Source organism: Hemicordylus capensis, chromosome 3, assembly GCF_027244095.1.
Source record: "Hemicordylus capensis ecotype Gifberg chromosome 3, rHemCap1.1.pri, whole genome shotgun sequence".
NCBI lineage: Eukaryota > Metazoa > Chordata > Lepidosauria > Squamata > Cordylidae > Hemicordylus > Hemicordylus capensis.
Genome location: NC_069659.1, coordinates 165,583,167 through 165,606,400, shown reverse-complemented (window position 1 = coordinate 165,606,400; position 23,234 = coordinate 165,583,167). Strand labels below are relative to the sequence as shown.

Below are 23,234 nucleotides of genomic sequence, written 5' to 3'. Positions count from 1 at the left end.
TAAGTTTGGAATGATGAAGAAGTAGATAGCGAGACTATAAAACATTCTGTCAGAGCAGAATAATAAATATATATCAGGAAACCATGAAAAGGATAGAATTGAAGTGAAACACCAGGAAGATGGTAGAAGACAGCACAGCCAGCAAAGGTGTAAGCAAGGCTTTTATTTATCTGGTATTTGGCATTATAAAACTCCCAGCCAGATGGAAAAGTAGATGCTGCTTAATACCTATCGGAGTTTCTGCCTTCACTTGGGAGGCTGTCCAGAGTCATCTCTTCCACAACTGAGTAGACCTGGGGCTCTCAAGCTTCCATCCCCAGTCTATCGCTGCCACCATCCTCAGTCACCATGGCCAAATACCACTGAGAACACCTGGGGTAGGCATACCTCAGAGTGGACAACTAGACCCTTACCTGCCTTCTTGAATGAGCTCTTCTGCTGACAAAATCTGCTTGTTAAGTTTCTTCACTTGCTTGTAGTGAGAAAAACACTCCTTGTGATCTTGGTCGAGTTTCAGGCATTCACGCACTTCACTTTTCACAGAGGAAAGAAGGACAAAGAGAGAGTCAGTTTGGTTCTGTGGGCAGTGTGCTTGATTTGAACCCAGGGCTTCCAGTCTTGCTCCGTGTGTGTGTGTGTGTGTGTGTGTGTGTGTGTGTGTGTGTGTGTGCGCGCGCGCTCTCTCTCTCATTCCTTGCCAAGGTACACTCTCTCTGGTTTACCTCTCCATCTGTAAAATGGCAAACTAATGGTCTATCAGATGTAAGGATGATTGCAATAATAGCAAGAGTAGTAATGCTCTTTGTGCACCAAGAACATTTTATGGCTAGTAAACATTATTAACAGAATGTATTACATGTAGTAGGAATACACATGAGGATTATGCAGAATCCTATTAATTCACTGAGGTCATCAGTGAGCTCTGCTTTGCATTCCAATGCCATCAGAAGAGCAGAATGGGGTCTTTTCAGATGTGGTGCCGTATGAAAGACCCAGTTGGCCCCCCCTCAAAATGCTTTTTTTAAAAAATCTGTTTAGTTTTGGATTAGTATAATTTTTCTTACTGTGCGATCTTGAGCTGCTCTTCTTTTTCATTTAGTTGGCCAATTTGTTTTTTGGCGGTTATTTTTAACAGCATACCATGGTGGGGGTATTGCAGGTCCACTCAGGCTGCTATCAGATCTTTCCTGACCTATCAGCCCTATGACATCTATCAGAGCTTTACACTCGTTTTAGAAGAAGGATACCCCTCCTCTGTGCAAAATGGCTCTATGGAAAGAAGTTTCTTACTCATGTTTCCATTCAGAGCAATACGTCTTAGTACTGTCTAGCACGGGATCTGGCGCCTCTGGGAGATTTGCAAGGGTCTCGGTTTGTTGGTTTCACAAAGGGAAGGCTGCTGGTCCTCAGAGCTGCTCGCAGGTTAACAGCTCAGAAACCAGCTTAGATGGATTAGGAAGGGCTTCAAAAAATCTGGAGGAGGGTTGTCTGCACACCACCCAGCTCTGTCTTTGACCTCACAGCCTGCAATCTTACACATCCCCCTTTGGTTTCTATTACTACCTTTTAATTGGAGTATTGTTTCCACAGCACTATCAGTGTATGTTTTGCTTTGTAGAGTAAAGCTCAAAGTAAGACTTGCTAATGGGAAAGCGATGGGATGGGGGTGGCACCTTCAGGGCCGGGGGGTGGGAAGGCTTCTATTACAATAGAAACAGGTCTTTTCCCTCACCATTTTTACCCAATTTATTATAATTGTTGTTGTTTATTAAAAGAGGCACCTTTTAAAGCAGTGATTCTGCTAACTGAGCAAAGCAGCGATTCTCTTATATTTTGCAGGGGGAGAGCAGATGGCCCTATGCAGCCCCTGTACAGCATCCCTCCAGTGGCTGTTGCTGGTGCCTACCTTGTGTTTCTTTTAGATTGTGAGCCCATTTGGGACAGGGAACCATCTTATTTATTCTTCAAAGATATTCATCCTATTCATTCTTATAAAATTCTTTATTATTATATTTATAAATATGTTTTTATTTATTAAAAAATACATTTACATACCACTTTTCAGAGCAGTGCACACAGAACAACAAGTTTGTTCCCTGTCCCTAAAGGGCTCACAATCTAAAATGCAACTCAAGGTAGACACCAGCAACAGTCATTGGAGAAATGCTGTGCTGAGGTTGAATATTATTATTATTATTTACATTTTCTATCCCACTCTTCCTCCAAGGAGCCCAGAGTGGTGTACTACATACTTGAGTTTCTCCTCACAACAACCCTGTGAAGTAGGTTAGGCTGAGAGAGAAGTGACTGGCCCAGAGTCACCCAGCAAGTCTCATGGCTGAATGGGGATTTGAACTCGGGTCTCCCCGGTCCTAGTCCAGCACTCTAACCACTACACCATGCTGGCATAGTTGCCCTCCCCCTGCTACATATAGAACAGCTACCACTCTAAAGGGTGCCTCTTTTAATACCAGCTCTGCCTATATACCAGGAAATAAGGGTTTCACTTTGGGCATGGTAATGCATAGTTCCACCCAACATAAATCTTAAAAATAAAAAAAAGAGCATTAATGCTTCCGAGAGGACATGTTTACCATTACAGAAAATAGTAATCTTACCTTAGGGAGAGTTCATGCTCCCCTAGCTGGTAGTATATAGTGCTGATTTTATGGAACGCTTCAGTATTATCACTCTTCAGTTTGGCGGCAGCTTTTAAATCACTCACAGCCTTCCCAGGTTCTCCTTCCTTAATATAACACTCAGCTCGAAGCTCCCGCAGCTCTGCATCCCAAACACAAACCTTGAGAAACCAAAGTGAAAGCGAGACTTTGGTCCGCATCCTGTATTTCTTTGAGAGGAATCACTCTTAACGTAAGGCAAACTTCTGTCCATACATACATTATCTGAGGGGATTACAGCTTCTTCAAAGTAGGAGAAAGAGAGAAAGAGCAAACACAAACACCATTCAAATGCAATAGGAGCAGAAAGACTGCCACAGTATGGAGGAACCAAGTTCTATGCCTACCTGGAAGTCCTCCTCATACTGAAGGATTCAGTGGAATTTGCCCCAAAATGTTCAGATATCTTCCACAACAGGGACTAAGAGCTTGGGTTTCCCCCACCCCTCAAAACCAGCCAAAATTAGTGTATTGAGATCATAGTTATCAGTGGAATTTCAGCCATGCCACTACCTAATAGCTGCTTGCTAAGATACCTGATCTCTGGCCAGACCGATCTGGGGCTATTATTCATGAGGTATCAAAGCACACCTCGTTTCAGAGGAGCTGCTCACCTACCACCAGCAGAACCCACATTATTTCTTGGCAGCCGCTTCCCCTCCAGGACTTACATCTAGAATTTCATCCAAGAAACCGATAACAGTATAGTAATCCCCCTCAAGATATGCAGCTTGTGCTTGGGAATGGAGGCGCTGCATCTCATCAGACTTCATCAGCTGGGTGCGAGCTTCTGTTTGTTCCTTATCACTAGGATTAGATTGGAGCTGCAAACATGAACACACACACACACACAAAAACAGAACAGCAGCAAGAATTTACACTCCGAGACCAAAGATTTCCATAACCCATCATGTAGCATGCGGAACAAGGCAAAACGATGCCCTTGAATCCCTTTGAAAACTAATTGAGACAAGGATTCCATTATTGACTCAGCATTCCAAGGCGGCAGCAACAGAAAATTGTAATGCGGATGTGCTGACCTCACCAACAATTCCTCATTCATGTCAATGGAGAGGCAGTTTTCTCTATGCAGTCAATAGTCCCCAAATGAGCTTGGTGTACCTGTAACCAGTGCTGAATGGGAACTGGTTATTCTGTTTGCCTCATACCGCATCTCCTGACACCACCATGACCTCCCTTCTCTGCTGCCAATTCTCAACTGAGTTCTAGATTTGGCCACCAGTCCCAATATTTTCATTTTCATTTTCTCTCTCCCCTTCTCTCCCACACACACAGTCTTACATCAGATGCAGTGCTACATCAGATGATGTCCAGTGCACTTAAGCATGCCTCACTCTGCATGGGAGTGCAGCCACAATCTTCTTCTCTCATATATAGCACTCAAAAGATACTTTCCCCAAAGAGTTCAGCAGGACTGTCTGAAGAATTAAGTCACACGACCATCTCTATGCTAGTTTTCAAACAACCCGCCCACCCCCACAAAACTCAAAGTGGCTTACATAGCAACAGGAATGAAAAGATGTTCCCTGTACCTAAAGGATTCACAGTCTAATAAAGAAATACAAGGGAGACACCAGCAACAGCCACTGGAAGGAACACAAAGATGGGGGTCATTTTTACTTCAAGTGTGAGAATGGCCAAGCCTGGTGAACAAAAAGCTACCTGGTGAACAAAAACAATCACAAAGCAATTAGAGAAAAGGCTTAAGTTACTGCCATTCCTATTTTAAGGTCAAATTAGAGGTTACTTCAATCAATTGATTAGAGCTAGTGTGCTTGTTTTAATCCAGGTAACAGCAGCCAGGCCCCCATGGACAAGGGGAAGGGAGGGAGGATTAATCCCCTGTCCCTACCACAATCCCATTCAGGATTAGCCCTCTTCCCCGTGGCTGTTACTTGCCCTGGGGGGTGGGTGGAAGGATCATTGGCACCATTTAGAGCCCCCACCCCAGCACATAGCATCTGCAAAGGAAGCAAGATCTGAATCAAGACCAGGGTGGGAGCAGAGGGTTAAACCCTTCCTTTCCCTGGCCGCCAAAGGCCCTGATCTACATCTGCTATTTACTGCATTCAAAAACTAAAAGCATATTAGCCCCAGTTGCAAGCTTACCTAACAGTATTTAGGCTATTCATATTTAGACCCTAAATATTGAGGCTAGGAGCCTTCTCACTTTTGTCTCTGTTCATAATGCCAATGCCAAGTATATTTTAGGCACTTCCAAAATAATAAACATGATTATGATGAAGTGAGTCATGATAAACATGACTCACAGATGAAGCCTGAATTCTTAAAGGACTCTTTATCCTTTCTATCCATTAAAATATATTTATCAAGATTACAGAAACACATGAGTGTTAACAGAAAAAGAAACAAAGCCATGTATCTTTCTTATACCTTTCAAATACTAGTGGTGTAGTGCAAGTCAAAATAAAGGGAGGCAGAAGATGCATACCCAAAAAAAGTGCATTAAGTTTTTTTTTAGGTAGGACAAGTAATGGCCAATCAAATGAACACACAGGATTGTCTTGAGTTTCTGCATTCATTCATTCATTCAATCCAATTCCAACAGCTGTGACATCTGAAAAGAATAATTCTGGCATCTATTTGGCTAAAAGACACAAGCATAACAAGGACCCAGAAGAAGCTCTAATGTACTTGCATTTCTTCACACATTTCAGGAAACAACCCCATATTTTTGCAATGTACATACATGTGGCATAAGAGACCTGTTTTTCTCTCTTCTGATCTGTATACATGGATAAATTTAACGTATTAAGTGGCTTCTGCTCACAAGCAGGCCTGTAGAAACACATTACAAATTTTATTCACAACTTATGAGGAAGCATCTTGACTTAAAAGTCGTCATCTAAAAACGGGTCCGCATCCAGAACTCATTGACATAACTACAGATCAGATCCCAATGTAGAGGGGATAAGCTGCAACCTCATGAAATGTATAAGGAGTTGGTCTTGATAGTGGAAGCAGACACAATGATAATGTATGAATCAGGACAGAGTCACAGATAGAGTGTGATGTAGTAGATTTCAGATGGCACTAACTGGAATTGAAGACAGGATTTTCATGAAGTCCAATTTGTGGCTTTGAGGCACATCATCTCTCACTTTAGCCTCCCTTGCAGGTTTGTTGCAAGGATAAAGTTGTATGATTCCCACCCCCACCACCTCCATCCCCACCCCAAGCTCCACAGAGAAACAGCAGAACACTAATGTGAGAAGTACATGCCAAGGGCCTAGGCGATTTCACAATACAGTAAAATAGATTTTAAGGTGTCACATTTCTTTATCATGAGAGGATATTACTTGGAGAAGTTATTTGCCCATAATCAACAAACAAGTAGACCCTCACATATACCACTCTATATTAAGAGGTACTCTGGGAAAGAGAACCCCCCCTTTTTTTTTTACACACTCTCTCTCTCTCTCTCTCTCTCTCTCTCTCTCTCCAGGGCAGCTCCATTACAGTTGAGGAGAAATCCTGGTCCTCCTTCCAAGGTCACCAGTGCTGTCCAGTCTGTATGATTGCTACATGATACAGAGAGTTTGCTCACATCCATTGGTAATTACTATTTTTAAATCATATATGGGTATATAGGTTTTAGTGACTTCCTGTCTTGCTCACAAAATTTACCCTTTTCTGGAAAAGGCCATACTAAGAAGCCACCACCATGATAGGGACTATTTGTCAACTTAAAGCTTTCTAGCCATAAAAATAATGATGCCAGCAGAATTTGTGACTATAAAAATATACTGCAGCGACCTCCCTATAGCAAGATAATGTAGGTAATAAAAAAAATCATTTAGTACAGCTTAATTAGTGGTTTAACACCAACATAAAAACAGATGGGATACAAGTGGTCAAACTGCTTATAAAAATAATTTGTGTGTGCAATTCATATTTGTTTATGAATTTAGTTGCTTTGTTAAGGCAAAAACACAGCTACATGCATTGAGTGCAACAATTCGTCATACTGAGCTTCATCAGCTTGCATCTCTACTGTTTATTTCCAAGGTTGGAATTGGGCAATTTATCCGTTTTTCATAGCTAACCAATCTTCTAGCCCACAGTGCAACATTAAAAAAAATCCATAAAACACCACCAGGCACTATTAGAAGTCTTTTAATCAAATTCTGAAAGTCTTTTTAAAGAAACAGATAATTCAGAAAACAAACGCTACATTTCAAAGCTTAGGCTTTGTAAATCCTTCTGCTTGGTTTCTAATGTTTAGTCACTCTGAGAACCCTATTCAGTGCTCAGTACACACACCCCTACCTTGAAAAATGAAGCCATGTTTATGAATGCATGCGATTTGGCAGGTGTTGCGTTTGATCTATAATGGCTCATTCAAGTGATCATTGGATGCTGCAGTTGTCAAGCGATCACTCTGCATATGTGAAACCAGCCCTCATGCGAAACTGAACAAAGTTATATTGACTACAGTGGCACGTAAACCAGTGCTTATATATTACATGTTTAGGACGCACCGCTTGTCCCCAAAACTAGCAAGTGTCCACTACATGCATTGGGATAAACGTCTTCATCATAATGCCAAAGAGTCATTGGAAAGGACAAGAGCAAGCAGGTGCCTGAACTCAGTTCAGCCAACACTTCTGCCTCTCCTCCCATTACCCGGCACCAATCTGACATCAGAGTGCTCGAAGTAGCAAGGTGGCACCTAGTCAGAATCAAAGCACCCTCTTGCTCCAGTCGCACCAGAGTGTCGACTGGAGCCAAGTGAGGCTACTGCTTTTTGAGAACTATGGAGGTAGCAGGACCACAGCCTTCTGTAAAGGTTCTCTGTACTGGGACTAAGAATTTGAAGTAAGATTGCTGACAGGTTCGCTGTATTTACAGGGATTTCTCAAAGGCTACAGTGGGATAGAAGGGAACAGGTGGTCATTCAGTTAAGCATACGCTGCTGGGAATGCATGTGAATAAGTTTACATACAGGGTTGATTCAAAAGAATATGAGCCCCAATGCGTGAGGAGGATGGGGTTGTGCCTGGAGCTCACCTATCCTGACATCACTGCAGGACGTCCCAATATGCTGTCAGAACAGCCTTTAGTTATCAAGCTATCCATCGTATTCCTATACCACCTGATATATGCATCTCTAGGCAGCCAATGTAAAATATACACTCAGAAGATTAACACACATTTAAAGGTTTAAACTTTCAGTTAAAAAGCCTGAGAAAAACAGGTGCATCGAGGGTCTTCCTAGAAGTACACATAGAAGGAGATGCTCTTATTTCGACAGGGAGCATATTCCAGAGCCCCAAGGCAGCCACAGAGAAGGCCTGGCCCCAAGCTGCCACCAAATGAGCTGGAAGCAACCATAACAGACCTCTCCAGATGATCTTAATAGGCAACAGGGTTCATGACAAAGAAGGCATTACCTTCAGTACTAGGGTCCTTAAGCTGTTAAGGGCTTTTAAAGGTAACAACCAGCACTTTGTATTTTGTTCAGAAACATAGTGGCAGCCAGTGCAGTTCTTTCAAAATCAGTGTTACATGATCCCCTTGAGTTGATCCAGAGACCAGTCAGGCTAGCACATTCTATAACAACGGTAGTTTCCAGACTAGCCCCACGTAGCGTGCATTACAGAAGTCAAGCCTAGAGGTTACCAGCAGATGCGCCACTGTTTTAAGGTCATTTACATCGAAAAATGGATGTCACTGACATACCATCTGAAGCTGATAAAAAGCCACTGCTGATCCTGGTCAATGCTGATCAGGCCAACCAAGGCAGTCTCAACCCCTTAGTCCACCCAAAAGGCAATTTGAAATGGGTCTAGATAATCTGTGTCATCCAAAACTGCCTGGAGCTGAAAAGCCGCCACCCACTCAATCAGCTTGCCCAACCATGGAAGATGAGAAACAGGTCTGTAATTAGCCAAGGGACCCAATGCAGGTTTCCTCAAATAAGGTAGCCTCAAGACAAGGAGGCATCCTGCCCTCCCTCAGAGAAGCATTCATAATATTTACCAGACCCTCTCTGATAATATGATTACCAGGTGAAATATGCCAAGTTGGGCAAGGGTCAAGAGAACAGGTTGTAAGACACACAGACCAAGTAGTTTGGCCACATCCTCAGAAGTCACAACTGAGAGTGATCCAATCTCATCCCATAAGAGGAGTTGCTGGACACCTCTACAGTAGACTCTGCAATAACTGTGGTATCCAGTTCGGACCAAATACAAGATTTTATCCACAAAAAAGTCATTAAAGACATCACAGAGAGTGACTGATGGTTCCAAGTTTGGGGGTGGGCATAAACTAGCCCCTACAACCCTAGAATTAGCTGGATGTGAATTTGCGGAAGCAATGGGGGCAGAAAAGAACCACTTCTTTGCTGCCCTCATTGCCATGGCATAGATCTTCAAATGTGCTGTGTTGTGATCTGTCGGATACATGCCGTGTCTTCCTTGACTTGTACTCTAGTCGTCTTCCTCGCTGCTTCAGCTCCTATAGTTCTTCTGTATATCACAGGGCTGACTATGAAGCAGGTCAGAGAGGACACTTAGGACCTATTGTGTCTACCACCCTAGTGAATCCATTATTCAATATTTGCACAAGAGCATCAACAGAACCATGAGCGGAGCCAACTTCAAACCCTTCCAAGGTTTCTCGGAATCCTATTGAACCCAATAACCTTCTCAGGCAGACCAACCTAATGGGTCCTTTACCCCTGCAGAAGTGGATTGTGGTTGCAAATCCTACCTTAACCAGATGGTGATATGTCCATGACAATGGGGAGAAGATAGGAGTCCCCATCCATGGAACACTACCCTGATCAGAGCAAAAGACCAAATCGAGCATGTGACTAGACTCATGCATCGGTCCATACTGTAAATCAATTAGGATAGGCCCACAGTTGTCACAGCTGCTATGATCGCCTGAGCCGCTCCCAACAACCCAGTCCCGAAATGAAAATTGAAGTCCCCTGCCATCAACAACCTGGGCCATTCCAATGCCAACTCTGCAACCAGATCAGTCAGGGACTCCGGTGGGCAGTGGAGTGATTGGTAAACCAAGTCCCCGTCTATCCTTGGTCCCTAGATTTAGGTGCACACATTCAAATAGGCCAATTCCTTGACAGGGATCCTGGTAAACGAGATGTTGTTCTTATAGACCACAGTCACCCCACCTCCCCACCCACATCCTCTCATCTGCTCCACCTTGGAATAACCCACTGGGAGAACCTGTGACCAAAGTGGACTACTAGCCTCTCTCAACCAGGTCTCTGCAATTCACACCAGATTAGCTCCTTCATCCATAATCAAGTCATAGATGATCTCAGACTTATTTTGGGCTGACCTGGCATTACAAAGTAACAAGGTGAGGTTCTGTGGGTTTTGGCACTGCTCTTCAAAGTCAAAGAGGTGGTAGGCCTGCTGGAAGGGAAAACTGCAATTAAATTCCTGATTTCCATTCCCCTGTAATGGCCTACTGACCTAACAGCACCGTATCTTCATCAATTCTCCACCACCATTGGAATAACTACCCCAGAGTTGCTCCCCATCTCTGGACAACCCAAGACATACCTGTACCAGGCCAGGCCCAGCCAATTATTAGGCAACAATAATAATATAATGAAGAGAAGACCTCCTTTTAGGAGTCTAAAACAATGCGTTAGCCCCAGCCCTCGTTCCCACCCCCAAGGGCTGCCACCAAAGATTGTCTGTGCCCCCAGCATTGCCTTCCTTTTTAAAACTCAAAAGAGTTGGAAAAGCCCCACCTGATGGGGCTTTAATCACATGAGAGGGCATTCATCTGAATCACACCTCTGCACATGCTCCAAGAACCTGTTTATACACGCCTTAACAGGAGCAGAAATATTGAATGGACATCTGCCCAGTCAAACCAACTTAGCACCCTCTGGTGTCTCCTTTGTTGAAGATTGTGAGCCCTTTGGGGACAGAAAACCATTTTCTCATTCCTTTTTGTGATGTGCTTTGAGGACTTTTTATTGCAAAGTGATATATAAATATGTTGTTAATAATAATAATAATTATTATTATTATTATTATTTTAGGATGTGTTTTGGTTTGTGTTTGGTGACAGCATGAGTGAAAACACACATGAGATTTAGGCTCTCTGTATTGGAAACAGGCCATGCATACACATTAGAAGAGCTGGGGGACCGTTCACTTGGAACCCAGAATATTCTAGTGCTGAGCTGATAAGTTTGGACAGGGCCAATGCTGTGAATATTCTTCCATGAAAGTCAAAAGGAACAAAAAAGGTAAAGGGTTACTATAGTTCTGCTGGGGGGAAGCAACAGAGAATGGACCAATTTAGACCACAGCATGGACAAGCGGGGAAGGAGCAATGTGCTCATGCACTCAAGCCAGCGTAGTGTAGTGGTGAGAGTGCTGGACTAGGACCGGGGAGACCCAAGTTCAAATCCCCATTCAGCCATGAAACTAGCTGGGTGACTCTGGGCCAGTCACTTCTCTCTCAGCCTAACCTACTTCACAGGGTTGTTGTGAGGAGACATTCAAGTATGTAGTACACCGCTCTGGGCTCCTTGGAGGAAGAGCGGGATATAAATATAATAATAATAGTAATAATAATAATCCTCTTCCTCCACTCAGAACTGCCCACCTAAATGGAACTTTCCTGATTTGTTAAACTAGTTTCCCATGATATCCAAATGAGGAAACTAGCCTTTCAAACTAAGACATCAAACCAGGACCAGATCAAAGACTGAGAGCCTGGTTTCTAGGGAGTGTTTAAGCCACAGTGTCTTTGTTTTGGACATCACGAGAAACTGTAGTTTAACAAACCAGGAAGCTTTCCATTTAGCTGGTGCATGAGGGGAGGAGGAAAGGGGAGGAGGGAGCACACAAACTCATTGCTGCCTCTTTGGTAGTTTATAGTCCAACAAACTATGATTTGTTCAGTCACTGAATTGGGCCAATGGTCCCTTAGGATTAGAAAACAAGTAGAAAACCTTTTTTTGAAGAACAGGTTAAAACAGAGGAAAACAGAAATTCAGTAAGTAAAGTGAATAAAGACAGACAAGTAAAACAGAGGAATTCATTTTAGAGGATTGGTCTAGATGAGTTTTTACATCTCTTCAAATACCAATTTTAAAGATCTGAATTAAAATTTTAAAAGGAAAATATGTAATAAGTGAAGATGGACAATAGATCATTTTACTTCACAGAGAAAATAATCTGTCCTATCTTATTAAAATCAAACACATAAATGTGTATATTCCTGTCACTTAGCATTTACATAAAATAGATATGTTTTCAATAAATAAAATGCAATAAACATTGTACATTAACAAGCTCACACACTACAAAAATATCCAATGCACCAACAAGGTAGTCTCAAGGATAGTCTTTGCTGGCCTCTAGTGGAACACCACAAAAGGGATAATAAGTGTTCTATTTGTGGCTCCAGGAGTGGTTTCCAGGTAGGATGCCTGCCTTCTTCGTGGTGAGATACAGGGACAGACTGGGGGAAACTGCAGCTGTCTGGCAGCTCCACATGTCCAGAAGCTGCCCAACAACTAACAAGAGCCAGCTGCTAGTGCAATGCTGGGCCTCTTCCTTCTTCAAATGAACCACAGGCCATTATTAAAGCAATAAAAATGCAGGAGCAAAGTATGGGCCAGTGCTCACCCAACAGCAGCACCCACTCTAATGCATACTCGGGAGCATGCAGGGTTGCCCACATGGGAGCAGGTGGACTGGATCATTCACAGTCACTGAAAACTCCACGATCTTCCTAAAGATAATCAAAGTCTTTGTAACTGTGTATACACTATCCAGCGTAAATATGCCAGTTCACACAAATACCGTCTCCACTGCAGGCACAGCCAAGCCAAGAGCGGCCCTGCATGCTCCCAAGACAATCACACAGAGGCTACCACTAGGTGCAAGTTGACAGAGTCATATAACATCATATCAGCTGCGTTTTCACAATCACAGTGATCCTGGTTAAAGAGTTGCCAATCCTGGTTAAACATGGTTTAACCACAGCAATTTGACCAGGATTGCCCTGGAAATCTAGATTCTCACAACCAGCTCTATGGGGCAAAGCAATCCTTGTTAACTCTTTAACCAGGATTGCTGCAATTGTGAGAATGCAGCCATCACGGATATTTTAGTCTTGCTTCACAAAACTGATTCACTTGTGTGGTGCAAAAAAAGATTCCTGTTAATCACAAGGATATCCTTAATTCTGCTCTCTGTTGTCCACTGGAGGCCAGCTGATAAGGAGTGGGATTATTACACACAAGTTTCAGAAGTCATCTAGAAAAGACACTTACAAGCATTTTCCACACAAACTTCCCCTTCCACATTAAATAGAAATAAGCACAGTATTGTCATCCAAATACCTGAAGTGGATGACTAAGCAGCATGACTGCTTGATGAAGCCACCCTCCTGTTTCTAATTCCCTACTTCTGAAGGGACAGGATTATTTATCTAAGCAACAGACTCATTCTGCCTGAAAGACAGTACACTGTATCTTTACTCAATAAACTACAGTATTTGCTCAAGAAAGCTTCTAAGCGATGCTATTCATACCCTTTCCTTCATAAAGTTTTCATCTTTAAAGAAGCATCCCCATGAGAAAATGCAGTACTATATTTAATAGAGGTTACAGTGGCAGAGCCTGACCAGAGGCTACCAAAACACCCTGTGCTTTCATTAACATTATAAATGACCAAGTTTTTGGAACAGGATTTCCACAGGAGGTGCTGAGATATGAAGGTTAAACAAATGAGATGTGCATATTGTAAGAGAGCTGTTAAGTAGTCCTAACCTCACCATCTTTCCAGCTGTTTACACATATAGGCAGGGCTTGGAGCAAGTCAACTGTGAGCATAAACCCTAGACCTGTTCTCACATTATATCCACATGTGAGAGCCAGCATGGTGTAGTGGTTAGAGTGCTGGACTAGGACCGGGGAGACCCGAGTTCAAATCCCCATTCAGCCATGAAACTAGATGGGCGACTCTGGGCCAGTCACTTCTCTCTCAGCCTAACCTACTTCATAGGGTTGTTGTGAAAGAGAAACTCAAGTATGTAGTACACCGCTCTGGGCTCCTTGGAGGAAGAGCGGGATATAAATGTAAAAATAATAATAATGTTGAGAGGGAGAAGGGTCACACTCACTGGCCCCACTCTCTGCATACTGAGAAGAAAAGGAGAGTAGGCTAGGCATGTAGAACGGTATGCACGACCAGGAACCTTGGTTGGCCCAGAGTTCTCAGCCACACATACCATTGCACATACATAGCACTTGTTCTCACATTCCGCCAAGTGAGTGTGTCAGGACATGGCCAGCAGAGCTTCAGAGATGGAGGGTAGGTCCTGCAAGTGCAGGATCACTCCCCACTCCACAAGATGACTCAGTTTGTGGATATGAAGGCAGGAACTAGCACTCCTGCAATTTTTGCCTAAAGAGACTGTTGATTCACAGCCAAGCTGCAGTAAAAGGTGAACCCACACTAAGGGCAGACAGTTTTCCTCTATAAACGCAGATCTGTTACCTTAGGAACTCTGGGGTTCAAGGGGAAAACATGTTATGAGTGCCATATATAGGGACTGGAGGAATGGCAGACTTCTTTTAAAAAAAAGAAAAAAAAACAGAGACAACATTAAAATCAGAGACAACAGTCTACGGTTTGCTTGCATACAAAACTACAGCAAACTGAGGGGAAATAATATCTTTATCACCATTGCTATACTTTGGTCCTGATCATAGGAAAATAATTTGCAACTGAACTACTATTAATTTGTCCCAGTAATTTCAGCTGAACTTTCTCTGCGTGGACTCAATTTATTTTCCCACTTCCATCAACTGCAATTTTTCCCTTTTAATATCTTTGCATCAATATTAGCAATCCATTTGAAATAAATGGACTCAATTTGAGTACCCTGCACCCCCACCACACGTTTTGGTACATATAGATTCTCAGTTTATGAGTGCGAGACCAGAACTCAGAACGATCCAATGAAGCCGACCAGCAGTAAATTCTGGACACCAAGACAATTTGAACACTACGTCCAATTGGTCGCTTCCACGTGTTGCAGGGGGTGAGTGCACATCCCATCACCACCTGGAACAGTGGCCCAGAGCCTCAAAACCACATGGGAGGGTGGGGAAGAGTTAGTTAATATAAACCACCCCTCACATGCAATTTAAATGCCACGGTGAACCCCACTCCACATGTCCATCGTTATGAGACTGCAGTTTAGTACAGTTTGGGTGGGACATATGCACTCATTATGCTGGCAATTGTGCCAGTATAGTTATGATGAAGAGTGTTTTCAACATTCCACCATTATAAGCACTGAGCATTCTATTGCTTCTGAAGTCAAATGTATCCGACCAACCCCTCCAAATTCATGCACACCTCAGCTAGGGGTCAGGAGACACCACTCCTCCAAATTTGGTGCAAATCCATTGCAAAATGGCTCAGATACAGCAGTTTAAGTATTTAACTCCCAAAAATTAGTTTTCAGAGTGTTGGCAGTGTTTTTTCAACACAAATGTTGAGGCTATTCTCATGCATGTGCAAGACTGGGCTAAGGGAGCTCAGCCTGTTTTTACACATGCATGCGAACCTGCAATTCTATGCGCACACCTAGCAGGAAGTAAACTCCATTAAATTCAGTGGGACTTACTTCCATATAATGAGGGAACAGTTAAACAATCTCTGAAAAATGGTGCCGAAGAGGGGAGATTAATGGAAAGGACCTTTTAAAAATGTGAGTGGAAAACCATGATAAAATCCTGTGAGGCAAACCCACCAGCATCCCACCCACACATGTTGTTCTCAAAGAATCTGGCACTAGCCACAGCATTCCACAAGGCATAAGATCTGTTTGCACATTTAAAAGAAAAATGCCAATAATCCATCCTCTCCTACTTTGTAGAGAATACAGCAAGAAAGAGATAGCGACTGACATATTGAGGAACGTTACTCAAAGTTATCCTACTGAAATTAAGACAAACATGTTAAGGAATGCCCAGTGTCCTTTTTAGCCTACTTCCCAGTAGGCTTTTGAGATCACCCGGCACAGAGAGAGAGAGAGAGAGAGAGAGAGTGTGTGTGCGCGAACGCACATCCCCCCAAGCCAATCAACTTCACAATGCCTGGACCAATATGATCCAAACCGGGTACAGTTGTAGGGACCCCTCAGTGGCTAGTCTGTGATGACATCCACCCCAATTCAAGATTGTGGACACAAATGTTTGAGGCACAAGTGGGCTAACTTGTGGACTACCTAACTGATTTGAACCAAATTTGGTACAGTTGTAGTGAGTAATACACAGGGACACCTCAACGACGTGTTTTCCGATTATGTAATCCACCCCAATTCAAGATGGCAGAAACGTGAACATTTGAGACGCAACTGGGCTAACTTGTGAACTGCCTAACCAATTTGAACCAAGTTTGTGACAGGTGTAGGGGCACATAGGAACACTCAATGGCATCGTTTGTGATGATGTCATCCACCCCGATTCAAGATGGTGGTCATGTGTACATGTGAGGTTCAAGTGGGAACTGATTTGGACCAAAATTAGTCCAGTTGTAGAGATAATGAAAAGTAGACTGATTAGTTCTTACTAGAACTTTTAATTTCAATGAGATTACTTTGAGTAAGCTATCATCCTATCAGCCATTAACCATTAAGTGGAGGCCTGAGGCTTAAAGAAAGAAATCTACTTAGAGCTCAGAGGCTATGTCACTTGTGCACAAGCTTTAAAAGATACTACTTTCTAGACAGAGGGAAGAGAGACAGGCACTAATAAGTATTATTAAAACATAACACAAATATATTAAAAGAGGAAGAGTCAAGGCCAGGAGAGCTCATATCCCCTCCTCAGAGCTCTACTTGTAGCCAGAGAACAGGCCCTGGAGAGGTGGGTGGAGGGCTGCTGCTCAAGGCCTGCGTGTCCTGAGTGAAGGAAGGAGAGAAAGAAGTGTATATAAGGGCTCCTATAGGTTTCCTTCCCTTAAAAAAGTAGGGGTTTCAAGAGGGGGGGGGGCTTTTATTCTCTAGGCTCATAGAGTATGAGTCACTATATATGGTAGAAGGTGCAATTCAGAGAGTTAAGGCATACTGTATTAGTCAGATTGGCTTAAGGCCTACCACTATTTTGCTGATAACACCATACTGAAGGAAATGCAATCAAGCAGGAGAACTAAGATTTATGGGAAATTTCTGGGAACAAAATCTGTAGTTTTGGACATTTGTTAAAGCACTTGTTTTTGTTTTTTTAAATTATCACTGTTGTGTGCATTTGAGAAAAAGCAAAAGTGAAGTACAGTTTTAAAGTGAACACAAGTTACCCACTTCTTGCTGTGTCATTCACTGCTGAATAATCGTTAGATGGCATCACAATGTCACTTTTACTAAATCCATTAATTTCATTTAATTGTGTTTTTTCAGGTGGGGCAGGGGGAGTGTGACTTTATCTTAGTTTAAGGTTTTGGCATTCAATATCAGAAGTTTAACCCCGTGGGTTGGGTAAGCTCTTTCCCATAGTGTCCAATCAGATTTTCCTTTTTAACACACCTGGAAATTCAGTAATTCAAAAACCTTTGGTTTAAGATGAGAGTTAAGATGCTTTACATTTTCACTCTCACTCTAAAAAAGAATGGATATTACCAGTTAAGGTGCCCATCTTAACCTCTGTGCTGTATAAGCTGTAAAGACTTTGTACAGTCTGCCATATGATAGCTTTAGAAGAGAGGCCCACACCCACACTTTGCCTTGGTATTTCAGTTGGATGAATTTCTGCCTGATGGATCTCAGGACATGATGTCTCTTCTGGACCCAAGGTTTCAGCAGCAAAACTCAAGTGGATCCAAAGATTCACATTCAAGTTTGGGGTTGAAAACCTCGGGTCAGTTCGGTGACGAAACTGGGTTCACTGCAGGTTCACACATTCTAATGACCACAAACCTGAACCTCTGGCACAGCTGACTCCAGTATGGCATTATGTCTGAAGGTGACCAAAGTGTAGGTGCATGGACGCTCATTTCTCAGCCAAAGACTGTACAAAGTCTTTACAGCTTATATGGCACAGAAGTTAAAATGAGCACCTTAACTTGCAATTTTCATTCTTTTTAGAGCACAAGTGAAAATGTAAGGCATCTTAACTCTCATCGTAAACCAAAGGTTTTTGGATTATTGGGAATTCCACAGTACATGGTGAGATAGGTCAGTAAGATGTATTGTCTGCACTGGCACAAAGAAAAACACTTCTTCACACAAAGCAGAAACAACATATGCTAATAGTGGCCACTGGTTTAGCTTTAAAAAGAGGGCACAACCTATCCTCCACACATTTGTCTATCAATAGCTATTAGTCACAATAGCTAAATGGAACCTCCCGATACTCTTCAGAATAAGAGATTTAGGAAGGGAAGACAGATAGAAAAGGGTTGTTGCCTTTAGGCCCTGCTTTGGTCAAATCTATCCAGGCTCCTCTTATGCACTGACTTGCATCCTTTCTGGACTAATCTCTATTCCACACATATTTTGCTGTCACACTGAACAATCTGAACATTGTTTTCCCCCCAGTTCCTATTGCCAAGTCTACCTCATTCTATAATATGGATGATCAAAGGTTATGCTCTCTGAATATGGAATAATCTTCTAGGGATAATCCATATACATATTTTATCTCTATAAGACCTAGTAATCGCTAAAAGCTGCATGAATTATGGAGTTACCACCATGTTCAGCTCATTGGTCTGCAGCTGAATTCTCCATCCCACAATACTTTTCTGCATTATCCCAGTACGAGATCACCTGTATTGTAGGGCTCGACAACCAGGAGAAACAATACTGTATCATCTTAAAGAGTCTATGGGATAAGGAAATTATAAGGGCACTCAGGACCACTCAGAGCAGTGATCTTAACTATTTTTCAAGTGGGGGCTACTTTGGCAAAAAAAACAACCTTTAATGTGAGAGCTGTTTCCCATTACAGTACTACACTTTCTTCAGTGCTGGGAGGGTTTTCGTTTTAAGAGAGACAGAGCCATCTCTTGAGCTCTATGGGGAAAGCGGTGGAAAGGGCTACACTTCCCAGCACTCTGTGCACACTTTCCAAGAAGGTACGGAAGCTCAAAGTGGGTTCTGTTTCCCTTATAAGAGACCCCTGGTGCTGGGTAAAGCACAGCACTGCACAGCGGGAATAGTTGTCTCAGCATTGTGCCAGGGGGACTGTGCAGCATATGCAGCTGAAGCTTCACACAGGCCCAATTCGCGAGGGAGCCACATGTAGAGTTAATGAGAGCCGTCACTGGCTCCTGGACCTTACAATGAAGAACACCAACTCAGAGAGTCAATGGCAAGAATGGGATATGAATAGTGAACTTCCACAGCCAATGCAGGAAAACTATCGCAATGCACCAGGCCTATAAACAGGCACCCAGGGAGCAGAAAGGGATGTTTTTGCAAATGGAAGGGGAAATGGGTTCTCTCTCTTTTTCAGCTGTTGATGGACTGAAGACATTACAGTACAAGTATACTACAGGATAACAATGGCTTTGGGGGCCAGTTTACAGTACACTGGTTAGGAATCGGTTAGCATATGTTTGGTCAAGTAAGCTTTGGATAAAAGTTGCATGGAAACATAGGAAGCTGTCATATACCGAGTCAGATCCTTGGTCCATCTAGCTCAGTATTGTCTACACAGACTGGCAGCAGCTTCTCCAACGTTGCAGGAATCTCTCTCAGCCCTATCTTGGAGATGCCAGGGAGGGAACTTGGAACCAAAGCAGCGCCATCCCCTAAGAGGAATATCTTACAGTGCTCACACATCAAGCCTCCCATTCATATGTAACCAGGGAGGACCCTGTTTAGCTAAGGGGACAGGTCATGCTTGCTACCACAAGACTAGCTCTCCTCAAAAAGATTTGCAATAAGCGGAAAAACCACAATGTGTGGAGAAACAGATAAGCTACTGTAAGTTGGTAAGATGGATTTAGTGACCCCAGGTTGAAAAAGAGACACAAAGTACTGTCATGCTCTTGCCTCTTGTTGGTTTAATCACATATTTCCCCCACTTTCAGACTGGGCAGCTGTCATGTGAACCTGCCCAGAGCAAGAAGACCCAAACTTTGAAAAGTAGATTTATACTGAATTAAATTCAAGTGAATGACAGCAGGTTGCAAAAATCTGAGAGTCAGTTTATCATTTTGGTTTAGCAATTCCTTTTTCATTGCTTTAAGCCACTTCCTTTTTGGAAATATTTTCAAAGACACAGCCCTGCATCTCGGGGTGTGCATGAAACTGGTTTGGCCAGCTTGGTTCGAATCCAGCCCAGATCTGGTCTGGCCACTGAACCAGGTCAAACCGGTTTGGGAATATACTTGTAAAGGGGAATTCCCTATAAGACCACCATAGGAGTCACCCTTCTCAAACACAGAGGATAAGCTGGTTATTCACACTAAATCACCACTGGGCACTTTCACCATACACAACACCTTCCTTCAGTCATATAGTTGTGATTTCTAACTTACCACTCTTTTAAAGTCATCTTCTGCTTCATCAAACTTTCCCTGCTTAAGCAGAAGGTTCCCTCTTTGCAGCCTTGCCTAAAAACAACAAAACAGTTCTGTAACATACACAATTCTTAAGCACAGTCAAACACCTATGTCTTTTATACTTTAAAAGCATAGTGTATTTATGCTTTTTTTTTTTTGCCCTGCTCTATAAAGTCCACTATCATGTACTTTTCCTTGTCCTACAATCTCATCATTGGAAAGATTTCTCTCAATTTTTATATCCAGAGTTTGGAGCACTTCATTTGAAATGTGTACATGTTTACATAAACAAACTTCTAAGACAAAGGATAAATGGTCAACAATACCTATAAACATCTTCAGATTTCCTCAAGCTGCAGCCTTACAGAAACATCAGGAGTGCAAAAAAAAACAAAAACAAAAAACCTAGAGTGAAAAATCATGCTGAAGTGCAAAAAAGAACTTCTGCAGATATCCTCCCTCCATACCAAACATGTTTTTTGCTACAACACATGCCAACGTGCAAGATTAGTGCAACTTATTTTACAAGTATCCAGGTCCTGACTTCAGACTCCTAATGATATAAAGAGAGGATATTGTTCCAAGCATCACCAGAAAAACCACAGCATTTTGATGTATAATACAAGACTTGCAAAGTTCTATATAGCACCACCAGTTATTAAAAACAGGTTAATTACACAAAATAGCTATGAGATTAAAGTCTCTATATGCTTTGATACAGGGTTTTCAAAAAATTAGAAACAGTATTCTTTTTATCTACAGAGTGCTATCAATCTACATGGGGCCTTACAGAGTACTTTAAGGAGCAAGCATGTAGGTCTCTGCCCTGCAGAGCTTACAGTTTAAAATATTACAAGTGGGTCGGGGAACCAATCAAGGATCCATCATCCAATATGTAGTTATATCAACATAGGATCAGATTCTATTAGCACTTTAATTGTAATTGTTTTAACATTATTATATAGGTAATGCACAGTGGAATTATGTCTTAGGGTCAGACTAGATTAGGGATATTGAAACGTTTCCATGTCCCTCAACAAGCTGTTTCAAGTGCCTTGAGCGCAAAACAAAACTCCCTTAAATAAAGGGTACGTTTCGAGCTCAGAACAAAACAACCCTGTTTCAATTTGAAATGTTTTGACATGTTGAACACCATTTTGGAAGCTCGATTTTGCCCTTGCTGGTTGGTTTTCTGCACTGGCTTCCAATCCTATGTGGAATGGCGTGTGTGTGTGTGTGTGTTAAAAATTTGTTTTAAATCATCTGCTTGCCCATTTCTTTTGTGGGTTGAGCGGTAGGTAGCACCCTTTATGCCCTACCACCCAAATCATTTTGGTGTCCCTAGGAGCTACCCATGTGCAATAATGGGGTGCTTCAAGTTTCCCCATTGTCCCCTATGGCTGAAACTCAAAATGTTTCAAGGTTTGTTCCATCTAAACAACCGGATTAGGATTCTGTCGAAACAACCGGATTGACCTCTGTTTCAACTGAACATTTTGGCCACCTGCATTTTGTTTCATGCTCGAAACAAAGCACAAGATCTATTTCACGCACATCCCTAGACTAGATGTGCATGCAAACGCATTATAGGTGTGCTTTCTACCAAAAGTGTATCTTGTTTTGATCAACAGCCATATAGAAAGATGTGTGCGACTGTGGTTAGGAGGAAGTTCACTCTTTCCCCATGTGCCATTTCCCCACCAAAACCCATTTACTTCAAACTGCCACTTCAGCAGCAAATAATCACTTCAGGTGGGTGTTTTTTGGCAGGAAGATAGTGAGTGAGACAACTAAACCTCCCCGTCTGTGTGCCCTGGTCCCAAATGGAGCCCCCCCCGCCGCTCTCTTTGACCAAAAACGAAAGTGGGGGGGGGAGGCACTTCCATTTGGAAGCACACCTCAATAGCACATATTTGGGTATGCATCTAGTTTGGCCCTTCAAGGTACAACAGTCAGTCCCAGCTCATGCCAAAACATCAACACACCATTTGGTCATGACAGCTTTGCTATACATCAGGTGCTGAATTAACACTTCGAAAAAGACTGCTCCCCCCTGCTAATGCATCTTCTATACTGCACAGCTGCTAGAATTCTGGCCTACATTTAACCTCTCCAAGTTATAGGATAATAAAAGTTTTCTGTTTGATTATACCACTTACTGAAAAAAAAGAGTCCCATTTTAAAAGCAACATAAAAACAAAAGACAAAAAGCCATTTTCATCCACCCTGAAGGAATCTTTCAAAAGCCTTACTTACCGATGTGAAATCCTGCTTTAATTCAACCACCTTGCTTAAGTCACGAATGGCAGCTTTAGATTTGCCCATGGCTAAATATACTGTGGCTCTTCTGTAATAGGCAAAGTAGTTATCAGAGTCCCCTTCTGCAAGTGAAGAAGGAGCAATCAGAATGTTGCCTCAAGCCAGCCAAATCTTTGGATACAACTAAGCCAGCAATAAGGAGGAATAATAGCACCATTACCAGAATTTTTAAACAGTCTGACACCAACATTTAATTAGCAGAAGATACATTTCCATAGCACAATCATACTATACATTGCATGCATTTGCATACATTAACACTAATGAAATCATATGCATATGACAGCATTCAGCTTCCAGGTTGTATTTAAGGGCTTCAAAAGGTGAGCATCTAAGTGCATTCCAGCTGCGGAATCAAGTCTGGCCTCCTACATGCTAAAGCTTTTTATCTCAAACTGCAGGCTCACATTTGGAAGACTGTTTTACATTTTGTCACTTTCTAGTCCTGGCTCCCGCATCTCTCATTGACAGAAGATCAAATAATCATCTCACTGGAGATCAGCAGTGCGGTGTTCTTCTAAGCACCACCAACCATTCTGAGAGAGCAAGCTTTTAAAATAGAAATATACCAAAACATTCCTCCCTATTCAAGGCAATGAGAGTTTTATGGGACTCTTATCAGGGCTGTAAGACTTTCATACGGCATCAAGATCACTGTATTTCA

General features: G+C 42.4%; 1 protein-coding gene across 7 annotated transcripts in view; it reads right to left on the bottom strand.

Moving 5' to 3' along the window:
- DNAJC3 (DnaJ heat shock protein family (Hsp40) member C3) overlaps positions 1 to 23,234 on the bottom strand; it is a 59,614-nt gene that overhangs the window by 15,561 nt on the left and 20,819 nt on the right. For 6 of the 7 annotated variants that reach the window (XM_053310143.1, XM_053310148.1, XM_053310145.1 and 3 more), the window contains exons 3-7: positions 22,508 to 22,632; positions 20,228 to 20,302; positions 3,350 to 3,502; positions 2,619 to 2,800; positions 414 to 533 (exon numbers count right to left, since the gene is read on the bottom strand). In XM_053310143.1, coding sequence (XP_053166118.1) covers positions 414 to 533; positions 2,619 to 2,800; positions 3,350 to 3,502; positions 20,228 to 20,302; positions 22,508 to 22,632 — 655 coding nt within the window. The remainder of the gene's footprint in view (positions 1 to 413; positions 534 to 2,618; positions 2,801 to 3,349; positions 3,503 to 20,227; positions 20,303 to 22,507; positions 22,633 to 23,234) is intronic. The other variant, XM_053310149.1, reaches the window with a different exon arrangement.